We start from the raw sequence: 12,605 nt of genomic DNA, 5'->3' as shown, positions 1-12,605 counted from the left end.
CTGTGAGCGAGTCTGCCGTCGCATCCGTATGCAGGCAAGCAGTTGTTACTGCAACTACAGCCCACGTCGCAGCTCTCGCTGCTGCCGTCGCATCAATGGCCGAACGTCCGCCCCCTACGTATGCGGGGTAAAACGAGGCCTTGCGAGCATGAGCGCTTGAAACGCTGTGCGGCGGCGGAGACCCACCCCACCCACGGCACCCCGGCCGGCCACCCCCACGCTCACCCACCACTGCTCCCCGTCATTGTCCGAAACGACCACTGGCGCAATTGACACGGCTCCCTTGACAAGTACCCGAGGCGAGCGCGCGGCAACCTGACTGACTCACACTGCTCACCCCACTCAATTGTGCATAACACGCCACGGCGACTGTGCGCCGCCAACGGAACGCAGGCGGGTGGGCGAGATCGAGATCGATCTTCCCGGACAAGACAGCGGTGCATGCGCGAGGCCTGCCAGCCCTGCCTGCACTGCACATCGTTCGCTGATCGCTGTCAGATCAGCAACGCATGGCTCGCTCGATGCACCCCTCGGCGCGCCGAGCGCACAGGCCTCGCGGCGGCCGCTGGTCCAGCATAGAGGAGATGCGTACGCTCCCTCGCTGCAGGCCCCGTTCCGAGTGCCTTGGCGGTCGGTTGGCTGGCAGCTGGCTGGGTTTGCCCGTCGGTCGAATGGCTGGGGACACATCCACATTGCCGACGCGACGCGTGCGCAGAACAATGGGTGTGGTGTTGAAGTAGCCGGGCCGAGCGTGCTTGTGGTGCACGCTTGGTGCATGCAGTCGTGTCTCCCTGTGTCTCAGACGCCGGCAGTAGTTGGAACCAGGCGGCACAGCACAAGGTCGACCAGTTCCTAGTTAGTAGCGCTGTGCCTACAACCATCATTAGCGTCCACCTCAATCTAATCTCCTCCTCCCCATTGCTGCTGCACATTGAAAGTCAGAGTAACATTTCAAACTACAGGGCTGCAGCATCTACTGCTGCAGCCTGGCCCTGGGGGCCTCCAGTTCACAAATACCCGCATGTATGCGCGAGTGGTCGTCGGGCGGACTGGAAACGGGTCGAGGGGCTTGGTTTGCGGCGCGGCGGCGGCGTCGGCGGCTCGCGCGGGGCGGCGTCTGGGCTTGCTAGCGGCGCAGCGGCGGTCGGTATAGAACAGTTCGGTTGTCGGTGTCTCGACATATGCACAGGGCGTGGGCGTTGTCGGCGTCTGGCGCGGCGGGTTGGTTCAATCCTTGAACTCTTCAAACTCGGGCACGTGGACGCTTGACCTGTCGTCGCGGTAGACGACATAGCTCGAGGGGTACGAGTTCTGCGAGGACGCGTACGACGAGTTCCTGCGGGCCTCGGCGAGCTTGGCTGCCTTGGCCGAGTCGCGGGCGACGAGCTCGTCGAGGATGACGCTGCGGGGGTATGCGTTCTCCTCGCGGACGCTCTCGAACGCGCGCACGAGCTTGCGGTGGGGAAGGAGCTCGATCTGCGACTCGAGGATGGCGAGCTTGTGCGCGATCGCCTTGGGGCTCTTTCCCTTTGCCTTCTTGACGGCGACGTAGTTGCTAATCACCTCGCGCACGTAGCTGTAGTCGTCCATTGCGAGCTGGGTGCGGAAAGCCTTGAGCACGTCGGCAGCGACGCGGATCTCGGCTGGGTCGGGCGCCGCGAGGGAGAGGCCCGGGGTGGGCGCGGGCGCGCGGGGCGGAGCGAAGTGGATGTCGACTGCGCGCTCGAGGCCGTCGATCGTGGCGTTGGGGTTGCACGGCATGGCTGGGGGTGTGGGTAGTGGCGCGGAGGAGGCGGTAGTGGTTGTGGTTGAGGAGAGGGTGCGGGGCGCGACGGGGGGAGGCGGCACTGGCTCGGTGGTGGGCGTTGGGGCAGTTATGGTGGGTAAGTTGTTGTAAGAGGTCAGGTTTGTGGGGGCTTGTCGTGTCGAGGTGTCAAGAAGCCGACGGTATATATGTCTTGGGGTTGTTGAGTGGGTCGGTCGTCGAGTAGGGAGGCGAGGGTCTTCGGTTCCGGAAGATGATGAGGCGTGAGTCGGCTCGCTCGGCCCAGCAGCAGTAGTCTTATATCGCTCTTCTACATCTCCCCCGATCTCACTCCGGGTTCACATTCCCAAGGGACTCATCAATGGCTGAGTAACGGTTACGCGTCGGCGCGGAGGTCGAGGCCCGCGACTGCCACGGCCATGTCCGCGTCAAGGCGCAGCGACAGCAGCAGGCCGGGTGGGCGGATGTAGTGGGCGTAAAATGTGCGCTGTTATCGCGAGGGCAGAAGCGACATCCCGAGCGGCGAGTGGGTGGGAAGCAAGCAAGTTCGGAGCGAGATGTGGGCGAGGCGCGGCGAGGCAGGAGAGGAGAGGGCAACGGCTGGCAAAGAGTCCAGTCAGACCCTGTCGACTTCCCTGTCTTGCCCGCGGCGAGGCGAGGCAGGCAGCGAGCGAGGAAGGCGGGCAAGCCCAGAGGCAGACTCGTAACCGCTCGCTTGACTCGCTACCGAACGATGCATTGCCGTACCTGTGTCAGACTGTCGGAGCGAGATTGATTCGAGATGAGAGCTCGAACAAGAACGTTTCAAGACACAAGATACACTCAGGCCGCGTCAGCGTGAGCACGAGGTGGTGATTGTTTTGTTTGGTCGCCGAGACGTCGCCGAGCACACACAGACATGAATAGCCTAGCCCCCTAATCGTCGTCCTCGGCGAGCTTGGCGAGTAGCTCCAGTGCGAGCCATGCCGCCGAGACCTCGCACCACGGCGCTCATTGAAGCGCGCTTTGTCGCACAATTAGTTGACGGACACGCCCGCCAGCTGAGCAATACAGCGAGCAGCGGTGTTCGACATACAGGCGGAATACAGCACTCCGACACCGCCACAGTGATGCACTCGTGCTCGCCATCACGCCACTCTTGCTGACCAAGCAAACGAGTGCCCTCAATCGATCGTCGTTTCGCTGCGGCGATTGTGTCGCATCCACTTACTTACGGTGGTGATTACTAAATTGTAAAAAAGGAGCCGCGGCCAGCGATATCTCGGAGCGAGTGGCGGAGTCCATGCTGTCGCCATCTTGCATCACGCGCACAGCCATCATCCGCGGCTGCTGCTCGGAGGACATGCATGCATGCGCGTCGTCGCTGCTGCCGCTCCGGTGTCTGTGTGTGTCCGCGGTATGCTCTGCGGCGTCCTCTGCTCGACGCGTAGGTGTTGTTGTCGAGCGGCAGTTAGTTGAGCTAGTGGTAGTGGAGCAGCTCGAGCGGCTCCGCTAGCCGCAACCCGACCCGCCAAGCCTCGTCCATCTTCGCTCATTCTTTCCTCATACCTCACACATCCCCCACCCCGGCCCGCCTCCGACCCCCCCGATCACCACGATACCCGTACATGTACATCCCACCATCGGCTACAACTCTATTCGTGCCTACGTCGAGGGCTCGGCGCGGCGCCGAGGTGCCGCGTGGGCGGGCTGGCGGGCGGGGGTGGTGCGCCGCTTGCCTGGCTAGTGGCCTGCGCTCCGGCCTGGCTGCGAGCACTTGCGTCTGTCGCGAATGCTGTCGCGTGTTGTTCTTGTTGTTCTTGTCCTCCTCCTCCACCCGTCATCTCTTCAGAAACCAGCTCTCAAGCGGCTCCTCGACGAACGGACACATGCACTCGACGACATACCCCGGCGGCAGCCCCTCGACCGTGACGGCGCACAGCGCGCACTCGTACGAGGGCGGCTGGGGTGCATACGGCGGAGGGGGCACAATCTCGAGCTCGACGTCGAGCGCGTCGGCGCTGCTGCGCCGCGTGACTCGCGCAACGAGCGCCTCCTCCGCCCGCTCGCGGTCCAGGCGCGTCATGAGCCGCGTGATTACGAAGCTCGCGCGCAGGCCGTACTCCTGTCGTACCGAGACGAAGGCTGGTGCTTGGGAGAGGTAGGGCATCTGCGGAGTGGGTGTTAGTTGCTGTTGTTACGAGTCCGGCCATCGGGGTGGGCGACGACGACGCGGCTCACTGCACGTACTCCGACCGGCTAGCCGATCGGGTGTGTGTGTGAATGACGCCGTTGTCCGCACCACCCCCGACAGCGCGACACCGCGCCAGCACAACTCACCCGACGCTCCAGGATTGCAAGCTTGAAGTTGACCTGCTCGAGGCTGCGCCCGCGCTCGCGCTTGGAGCGCACGTACGTGCGGAGGATGTCGAGGGCGTAGCTGGGGGTGTGAGCGGGGTGCGGGTGTGCGGGTGTGCGGGGGTGAGCAAGGCCTCCGCTCGCCTTGCGACGCGGCCTTGCTCGTCGTCGACTACTCACCTGGGGTCGTTGGCGTCATCTTGGCCAAGGGCGGAGAGCACGCCGTCCGCCGTGGTCATGGCCGGCGCGGGGCGCCCGCGAGCGCTGATCGTGCTCGAGCTGGAGGAGCTGCTCCCCACCCGACCAGGGTGCGAGGGACGGATAGTCGCGAACATTTTGGGTGATACAAGCACAAGTCACGTCAGACACAGAGAGAGAGAGCAAATGCACAGTCAATGGGGTGCGCCAGGATCGAGCTGCTGCTTATGCCTAGATCGCCGCCAGCCTGCGTGCGTGCGTTGTTGATGCGTGCGGGTGACTGTGGGCGGCCACCGACGTGGTCTTTATAGCGCGTGGACGACTTCCGGCCGGGCGGCGGGGTTCGTGCAGCCGACGTATCGGGGCGACTGCATAGTGCTGCAATCCCGTTCGCCGCCTGCACACCCGGGCTATTTGCAAGCTGCTGCAATTCCGCGCGGTGTGTGCGCTGCCTCTCGCCGCATTGCTTTCTCGCATCGCGCGTATCTCCTTCGACTCTCCGGTCCGAAGACGAGCTGTCTGAAAAATGAAAAACAGGGAGAGGCTGAGGTGGCCATGGCATCCCTGGCTGGTAATCCATTGTCAGCCACACCAGAGCTGAGTGGTGGCTTTGCAAACACTCGGCATAGCTTCGGCTTATCTGCTGCCAGCATTTTGATATTGCGCGTCGTGCCCGGTGAAATACATGGACCTCCACTGCAGCAGCAGCCTTCACAGGGCAAGGGCAATCTCGACCCTCCACCCCCCGTCGTGCAGTCACCACCCACCCAGGAAAACAGGCAGGGTGGGAGCCGGCGGTCGCCGTGGCGATTGGGGGGTCTCGGACCCCGGCGGCTCGCACCCCCGGTCCTCCGAGGGTGCTCGCTTTGGCTGAGACGAAGCGATCTGGCTCAGGCGAGGCGAGATGCACTGCACACTCAGCTCAGCTCGCCACATGCCGCCGGCGCACAGTGCCGCTCTTGCCGCCGGCCTTGCGGCAAGTGCGGCTGTGCGTCCGCCTCGCTTGATGCATGCATGCAGGCGAGATGTGATACAGCGGCGTTGGTGCGGCTTGAATGGATGGCGAAGATGTGATCGCCAGTCAGCGGAGCTGTGTCAGTCAGCCAGCCAGCCAGCTAGCTGTCGCGTGGTCAACGTGGCAACGGTGGCGGACGTCCCGACGTCTCCACCGCCCTCCACAGTACCAACTCGTCGGAGCCGCATCGCCGTAGTGGAGGTGGTGGAGGCTCACCAAGACGGGGAGGAGCATCTTCGGCATGCCTCTCTGGCCATTTGCAACTCGCTCTGACGCGGGTAGCGGCGTCTCTGGTACAGTAGCGTCCTTTACCCATCACAGGGACCTCCGGGGCAGCCACATAGCTGGGTCCGGGCCGGGGTCGATCGCACAACAAGACAAGATGTTAGGCAGACCAACGTCGCGGTGGTCCCGAGTAGCTCGCATGGAGGATCGCGGGGCCATCTTCGGTCCGTGGAGGCGGAGGAGGGTCGAGTGGAGGAGGGACAGTCGACTCGACGTCACTCCACATCGGCGCTGGGCACCGAGCTGTCGCTTGTAACCGACAAACACAAACAGATGGAGGATCTTCGGCGGCCCTGTGCATCAAGTGATCACGATCACGAACAGACGGGCCGAGATAGGTGCTGTGGTCGGCTATGAGGAGGCAGCATTTTGTGCCGTGTTGCTAGCCACTCGCGTCGCTGCTCAACTGCTGAACCCGGACCATCGTGGCCGGCAAGGAGGTTACCGTTGACGCTGCGCGTCATCCGTCCACTGCGCTTATGCATGCACGGTGCAATTTGTCAATGTACCGGGACATCTTGTGAGGCGATCTGTGTAGCTGTGATTCTCCTCGGCGCCCCTCGGCCCGGGTAACAACATGACACAGCTGCTCCTCCACCGGCACAGGTGGCACCAAACACGCACCCCACACACACGGCACCCGACAACACCGAACCCCACATCAACCAGACACGGCTCGCCCTCAGCACACGTAGACTTCAGCGAGCGCATGCTACTCGGACACATTCGGTCCGCGCACCGACGTTGCATCCTTCCAGAACAACACGACACGCCAAGAGCGCGTATGGCGGCGACAGGGTGGCAGCGACGGGCAGTTTTGCCCCCGCGTCTCGCGAGGTCGGAGGCGTCCGAGGCACCCAACCTGCCGAAGCTAAGCGTCGTGGTGGCCGAGGCGAGTCGCCACATCGGGCCCGGACCACCGCAGGGCATCGGGCACCGGGTTCTCCAGCTCGCATGATCGAGCAAGCAGCGGATACCCGCGCCAAGCCAAGACAGCGCTGCTGCGCTTGAGTTTGTGGCGCGAGCGAGGGAGCCAGCGACCCCGGGTTTGGGACGGGTTTGCGTCGGGATAGCCGACCGAGCCGAGTGGCACACAGCTACGTGGGTAGTGATGCTACGTGTCGTCGTTGATGGGTGGTTGGGGACGTTGGGTAGGGACGAGAGGATTTTTTCTGGTGCATGTAGAGGATGCATGGGGGTGCCGGAGGGGCGGGAGGACGTAGCTTTGGTGATGGCGAGGCCGATTCTGTACGGTGGCGTTCGAGGCGACACGTTGCAGCAGCGACGCACACTTCGCACAGTCGCCGGTGCGCCGATGCGCAGCGGCCAGCCGTGCGGAAGTGCGATGTACGAGGTTAGAATAATGGCCAGCGGGCAACGTAACAGCCAAAAGAGAGATTCACACGGGGAGCACAAACAGTGGACAGGACAGTATTAAATGTTACAGTAGCGGCACACCTGGGGCCTTTACGACCTCTCCTCCTCGAGGGCCTCCTCGTTGACAAACTCGCGCATATCTGGCTCGCTGTCGCCGCCGCCATCGTCCTCGGCCTGGCTCTTCTCGTTAGGCCACTCCTCGTCGACCTCCATCCCCTCGTCCATGTCCCCCGACGAGCTCTCGTAGGATGGCACGTCGCCGAGGTACGGCGGCGCGGGGTCCTCTTCCAGGCGCGGAGTGGTGATTGTTGGCGTTGACGCGGAGCTGGAGGGCGTCTGCGTCGTCGCGGCGAGGCGGGAGGGCGGGAGCTCGTACTCGCGTCTAATGTACACGAAAGCAGCTGAGAGGCGGGGGAACTGGGGCGGGAGTTAGTGGTTATGGGAGGGGAAGAACAAAGGGAACACTCACGTCGCGTTCGAGAGACAACAACTTGTCGTCGATGTAGCTCTTGCTCTTTCCTTTCATTTGCTTGAGCTCGATGTATCGGGTGAGCACTGCAATAGTCCATCTGGAGAGGAGGGGTTAGGACTGGCGAACGAATGGGGACGCGCCAAACCCAACGCACCTTGGGGACGTGAACGCGCGGTTGGTGCTCAGTGCGCACGAGACGTCAAACGACGACTTGACAGTGTCTGCGCCTTGCGCCTGCAGGTTAATTAGCTACACGTCGCGTCGAAGGGAACACGCAGACACGTACAAGAATTACAGACGCGCGCACTGCCCGGCGGGAGGTCTCGAACGGCATGCTGGTGGGGAGGGAGAAACGCATGTGCGTGGTTGTGTGTGGGGTTGAGGTAGGGTGGTGGCGGGCGGGGATCGGGGAGGGGTCCGGACGATAATGCAGCTTTACGGTACGAACAATCACACGCTCTCCAACGAAGGTGGCCGCTCGCAATATTTATCTGTGAGCTTGTAGTGGGCGGGGCAGCACAAAGGACGTGAGACCGGAGCGTGCAAGACGAAGTGGAGGAGCAGCAGGCGCCTCAGAGCCCGCCTAAATACCTCGTTCCGTGCTGATCCACCACACTACATACTCGCCACCTAACGCCGTGTGCTAGCCGGAACATCGCGATCGATCGGGCTTGGCTCGGCCCAGCCTGCGGGCGGGAGGGGAGGCATCCTGCGGGGGGAGGCCACGGGGGCAGGCGACCAAATGCCCGTCGTGTGGCCCGGGCCGGTCACAAGGTGGCCTAGACGTCACTGGATCCGAGCCTCCGACGAGTAGTGCGTCTGGCGCAATCTTGGCGTGTGCACGAGGACATCCTTACGCACTTGCGCACGCATGCGAGGATTCCCGCGCGAGTGCGAGTGTTGTTCTCGCTTGTTGCTGTATCTCGCTTGTCGTGTTCGCGCCACGGACCGACACCGACACGGTGGTGAAACCTGCCGAGTGGGACGGAAAGTGGCGTGGCATTGCGGAGATGTGAGGTGATTTTTCCCGAGGTTGGTCCGGCGTCACTGTACGGTTCGTCGCCTCGCCGCAGCATTCGACCGCTGCTCTGCCTTTGTGGTGCACTCTCAACGCCGATCCAGTGCGGGGTAGCTCACGTGCTGTGCCTTCCGCAGAGAGGTGCGCGCGGGGAAGTGGAGCTGTTCGGGCGTGGTCGCGACGGACGAGAACAACGCCGGTGGAGTTGTTCGGGTGGTCGTAGCCTGCTCCTGCGGGGAACCCGGTGGTGGAGTGGTGGAGGGGGTGGAGGAGCTGGAGGAGGTGGAGGAGGCCAGTTGGAGTAGCCACGGCATGGTGGACCTCTGCATGACTCACAACACTTCTGACTAATACACTGGATACTATTGTACTGCACTATTCTACAACTGTTCCGCGCTGTTACGCCGTCGCGCGGTATCTCCGCCTGTCGTCGCGCCTCAGCACTGCCTCGCACAGCAGCAGCAGCAGGCTCTTGCAGTCCGTCTGTAGCACATCCTGCAGCCTGTCTCGCTGTCTCCAAGCCCAACTCGACTCACGCCTTGAGCGGTGGCCCCACCACGCCAGCATCCTCGACCACGACCTCCTCGCGCACGTATACTGGCGGCTCGGTCTCGACGGGGAGGGGCAGCGCGGCAGTGTACACTGGCGGCGTGGTCACGTACGGCGGCGGCGGGAGGACCTCGGCCGCCTGCGCCTGCTCGGCCTCAGCGGCGGCCTCGGCCTCGATCAGCGCCCGCCGCTGCGCGGAGCGGATGGTGCGTGCCAGCACGGCGGACGGGCGGAGGCGGTACTCTGATCGCACGGACACGAAGACGATTGCGACCTCGGCGAGCTGGTGGTCTCAGCGGTGGACGTCGAAGGCTTCACGGCACACTCACCCGCCCAGTATCCCGCTCGCGCATAGCCAGTAACACGGTCCTCTCGATATCCGCGAGCTTGGAGCTGACCTCGTCCTTTGACCGCCCGTGCTGCAGCTTGGTCTGGACGTACTGCGTGACGACGGTACGTGTGTACCTGGGAGGGGCGGCGTTAGGGCGCTGTGCTGCGTGCCACCACCACGCGATGACCATCACGTCACCGGCCGGACCGGGCGCAACCAACTCACCTCGCATCGGTCGTCGCTCGGTCTGTACTCAGCGCAACGAGCACATCGGTGGCCGTGCGCACGGCGCTCGGGTCCTCGGGCACGCTGGCTGCGCGCTGCCGCGAGGTGATGGGCGACACTGGGGCCATGTTGGACGGCGAGGGTGGCGTGAGGCCATAGTCGACGGCCTTGCCCTGCACCTCGTCGCGGACCTTTTGGAACAGGGGCACGGCGCGGGCCCGGAGGTTGAGCATGGCGGCGGGGGTGGGGGTGGGAGTGGGTCGTTGAGGTAGAGAGAGTCGTGAAGAGGACAGTGGTGTCGAGCTGAACAATGGGTGTCGTGAGCAGGCAGCAGTAGTTGGCCGTCGTCGCTCGTGGTCGTCGTCGCAGGCAATGGGTGGGTGGTGATACAAGTCGACGTGAGCTAGCAGCAGCAGAAGCGAGTGTTATGACGAGCAAACTGTCCACCTGATCTACTGTTATTAGTATCCATGCATCCTCGGCAAGCGCAGGCAGGCGCAGACGCGCGCAGTTAGACGAGAGCGAGCAAGCGACGACGACGTTGTCGCCAGCTGCTAGATCGTGCGGCGTGCGCAGGGACAAGAGTTACGCCTTCGTTCCGACGTTTGACCGTTTGTCGTGCCGCGTGCCCTAAAATCCGGCCTGCCTGCCTGCTGCCTGCTGGCTGCAGCCTGCAGCACCTGCAGAACCGTGTCGGATACAATGCATAAAGACTAAAGCGCCCTTAGACGAGTCCTTTCATGACGCGCAGTTCAATGACAGTCCGGCCGCGGCCGGACGGACTGCGCAGGCTGTCTTGTTGGCTGCTGGCTCGTTTGTGGCACCAATTTTTTCTCATGACATCACACACAATAGTCGTCCCGAAGTCGGACACTCGTGGGCGCCAGTCAGTGGGCAGTCACCTGTACAGTGAGCTGCAAAGCCAACAATAGCTATTGCGGCAGCTTGCACTGCATTGCTCTGAGATATCTAGGTACGTGAGACACATCTACCGACCCAGAGCCCAGGTCCTCTACCACATCTACAGATCAGATCTGGATCGAGCTGCGCCGTCGTCTCCGCAGTCTTGGCACACTGTGCTGTGCGACTCTGCAGCCAAGACTCTGGGTCAGTCTGTCGTCTGTCGTCAGATCGTGGTCGGATGCAATGCACGCCATGTCATGTCAGCATCGTCGTCGGATGCACGCCAGAGAGAGAGAGAGGGCAACAGCACGTGTGTCACTGCTGCGAGGTGCTCAGCAGCAGCGCGCCACCCCGTGTCGGGTCGGGGGAGACGCATCCGCCAACCGAGGGCAAGCAAAAGACGCAGAGGCGGCCATTTGGTGCACCCTCTTATCCGCCACTAGCCCCGTTTCGTTGACAACAGCCGCCCTGCTCTTTGTGTTTGTTCGTTTCCATCACGCCATGCCGCTCGCTGCTCGACGCGACACACGCAGACTTTGCGCGTTCCTCGTCTTGGTATGGACTGCTTATCAGCGCGCAGCGCGGCCGTAGCGGCGTCTCGGTGGAGCTGCCTCGGCGGCGGCGCTGACGGCGGGTTTGTGATCCAGTATCATGGCGTTTCAGAAGGTCGAATCGGGGTGCTTCGTCTTCCGTGTCGGCCACTTCGATCTTCTTCTCACACACTCGATCTCTTCTCACACCGTCACTTCATCTCCCAAGTCACCTGCCTCGTCACCTGGTTGTCACCTGCTCACTCACACACGCAACTGCATACGCTGCTTCTAATACATTATACTTCTGACAGACAGACAACACGACTCGATCGATCCAGGGGCGTGCACAACTCGCTCTACTGCTTCTCGCTCAACGGCGGCAGAGAGGGGAGCGGCTTGTCACCGCCCCCGCCCATGACCTGGCTCCGCATGCCATTACTCGATGCCGCAGCGACGCGCGCCCCGCCCTCGCTGGCCATGCAGGCGGCGTACGACGGCGGCTGGGGGCGCGGCGGCTGGATGAGCGGCTGGTTCCACCGCGCCCAGGCTGACAGCTGCGGGCGCGGGATGAGCGCCGGCTCTGGGAAGCTGAGGACGCCGCGGATGTGGTGGAACGTCGGCTCCCAGTGCTCGCCGGCCTGCACATGGTGTCAGCAAAGCGCCGCGCTGTGTCCCCCCCCCACGCCACTCACCTGCCGCTCGAGCATTGTCAACTTGGCATTGACATAGTCGCGCCCCAGACCCAACTTGTCGGCCTTCTTGGTCTTGATCTGGACGTAGGCGTACACGACGGCGCGCGCGTACACCGGGTCGGAGACTGCCCTTGTTGTCCGCAGCTCGCACAGGGCCTCGTGCGCGAGCGTGCCCATGTATGTAGGCGGCAGCGTGAACGGATGGTAGAGCTTGGGCCGGGGGTCGGTGTAGGCGTAGCGCTAGCAGGGGAGTGTTAGAGATGGCAAAACAATGGGGGGATACGTGCCGGGTCATCGTCGAGCGACGGCTTCTTTGACGTCTTCTTGCAGAGCCACATCGCCGGTCGCGGGTGGTGGTGGTTGCGAGTGCTGGTGGCGACGACGGAGGCGCCCTTGGGAACGAGGGAAGGATAGCCTGTGAGCGACCGACTCGTCGAGTGGGTCAAGAGCGCGGAGCGCCAGAGACGCTGCTGCTGATAGCTAGTGGCGCGGTCGACGTCTCCGGCGGCAACAGCGACGTCGGTGCTGGGGTTTTCGGTCCAGACTGCGCAGGCACATCATCGTCCAGAGTATAAGCATAGTCGACCCCGTGGGCGGGCCAGTTTCTGTAGAGGCATATCTGCCATGCTCCCAGGCCAGTGGGTGTGCGCACTATCTCCGGCCAGATCAGTAGTGGGCGATGGGCTCGCTCATGGCCATCAAAACAGTCGCCGGCGCCGTCGCCGACGTTCATCCGTGCCCTGGACCACCCACCCTGTGAACGGACCTCCCGATGCCACTGCGTGGCGGTCCAGCCTGCCCCGCCGCACCCATATGATATCAGTCGCGGTATGCGCTGTGCACAGCATGATGTGTGCGGGGTAGGTGCACGGGGTTGCCGGATGTCGAGTCAAAGTCGGGACGAT

General features: G+C 63.2%; 5 protein-coding genes across 6 annotated transcripts; all 5 read right to left on the bottom strand.

Annotated features, from left to right (window-relative positions):
- Window positions 1–1,227: 1,227 nt before the first annotated feature.
- LOC62_05G007644 (uncharacterized protein) lies at window positions 1,228–1,761 on the bottom strand (the record flags this gene model as incomplete). The annotated part of the gene is made up of 1 exon (XM_062774165.1): window positions 1,228–1,761. The coding sequence occupies one exon, from the start codon at window positions 1,759–1,761 to the stop codon at window positions 1,228–1,230; it is 534 nt and encodes a 177-aa protein (XP_062630149.1).
- Window positions 1,762–3,487: 1,726 nt separating this feature from the next.
- Window positions 3,488–4,458, bottom strand: LOC62_05G007643 (uncharacterized protein; the record flags this gene model as incomplete). Its single annotated transcript, XM_062774164.1, has 4 exons — window positions 4,283–4,458; window positions 4,085–4,184; window positions 3,652–3,914; window positions 3,488–3,539 (listed from the first exon to the last, which is right to left on the bottom strand). Exons 1-4 carry the CDS (start codon window positions 4,435–4,437, stop codon window positions 3,488–3,490), a joined length of 570 nt encoding a protein of 189 aa, XP_062630148.1. The 5' UTR covers window positions 4,438–4,458.
- Window positions 4,459–7,067: 2,609 nt separating this feature from the next.
- On the bottom strand, window positions 7,068–7,979 carry LOC62_05G007642 (uncharacterized protein; the record flags this gene model as incomplete). The annotated part of the gene is made up of 4 exons (XM_062774163.1): window positions 7,736–7,979; window positions 7,604–7,683; window positions 7,447–7,546; window positions 7,068–7,394 (listed from the first exon to the last, which is right to left on the bottom strand). Exons 1-4 carry the CDS (start codon window positions 7,805–7,807, stop codon window positions 7,068–7,070), a joined length of 579 nt encoding a protein of 192 aa, XP_062630147.1. The 5' UTR covers window positions 7,808–7,979.
- Window positions 7,980–8,785: 806 nt separating this feature from the next.
- LOC62_05G007641 (uncharacterized protein) lies at window positions 8,786–9,991 on the bottom strand (the record flags this gene model as incomplete). 2 transcript variants are annotated; one of them, XM_062774161.1, is made up of 4 exons in its annotated part: window positions 9,573–9,991; window positions 9,346–9,481; window positions 9,004–9,299; window positions 8,867–8,969 (listed from the first exon to the last, which is right to left on the bottom strand). In XM_062774161.1, exons 1-4 carry the CDS (start codon window positions 9,803–9,805, stop codon window positions 8,867–8,869), a joined length of 768 nt encoding a protein of 255 aa, XP_062630145.1. In that variant the 5' UTR covers window positions 9,806–9,991. The 2 variants fall into 2 exon arrangements, with proteins under 2 accessions (XP_062630146.1, XP_062630145.1); XM_062774162.1 differs by having other exon boundaries at window positions 8,786–9,299.
- A 1,373-nt stretch (window positions 9,992–11,364) lies between these two features.
- LOC62_05G007640 (uncharacterized protein) lies at window positions 11,365–11,976 on the bottom strand (the record flags this gene model as incomplete). Its single annotated transcript, XM_062774160.1, has 2 exons — window positions 11,701–11,976; window positions 11,365–11,646 (listed from the first exon to the last, which is right to left on the bottom strand). Exons 1-2 carry the CDS (start codon window positions 11,875–11,877, stop codon window positions 11,365–11,367), a joined length of 459 nt encoding a protein of 152 aa, XP_062630144.1. The 5' UTR covers window positions 11,878–11,976.
- Between the last annotated feature and the right edge of the window lie 629 nt (window positions 11,977–12,605).

Source organism: Vanrija pseudolonga, chromosome 5, assembly GCF_020906515.1.
Source record: "Vanrija pseudolonga chromosome 5, complete sequence".
NCBI classification, from domain to species: domain Eukaryota; kingdom Fungi; phylum Basidiomycota; class Tremellomycetes; order Trichosporonales; family Trichosporonaceae; genus Vanrija; species Vanrija pseudolonga.
This window is presented reverse-complemented; position numbering and strand designations above follow the sequence as displayed.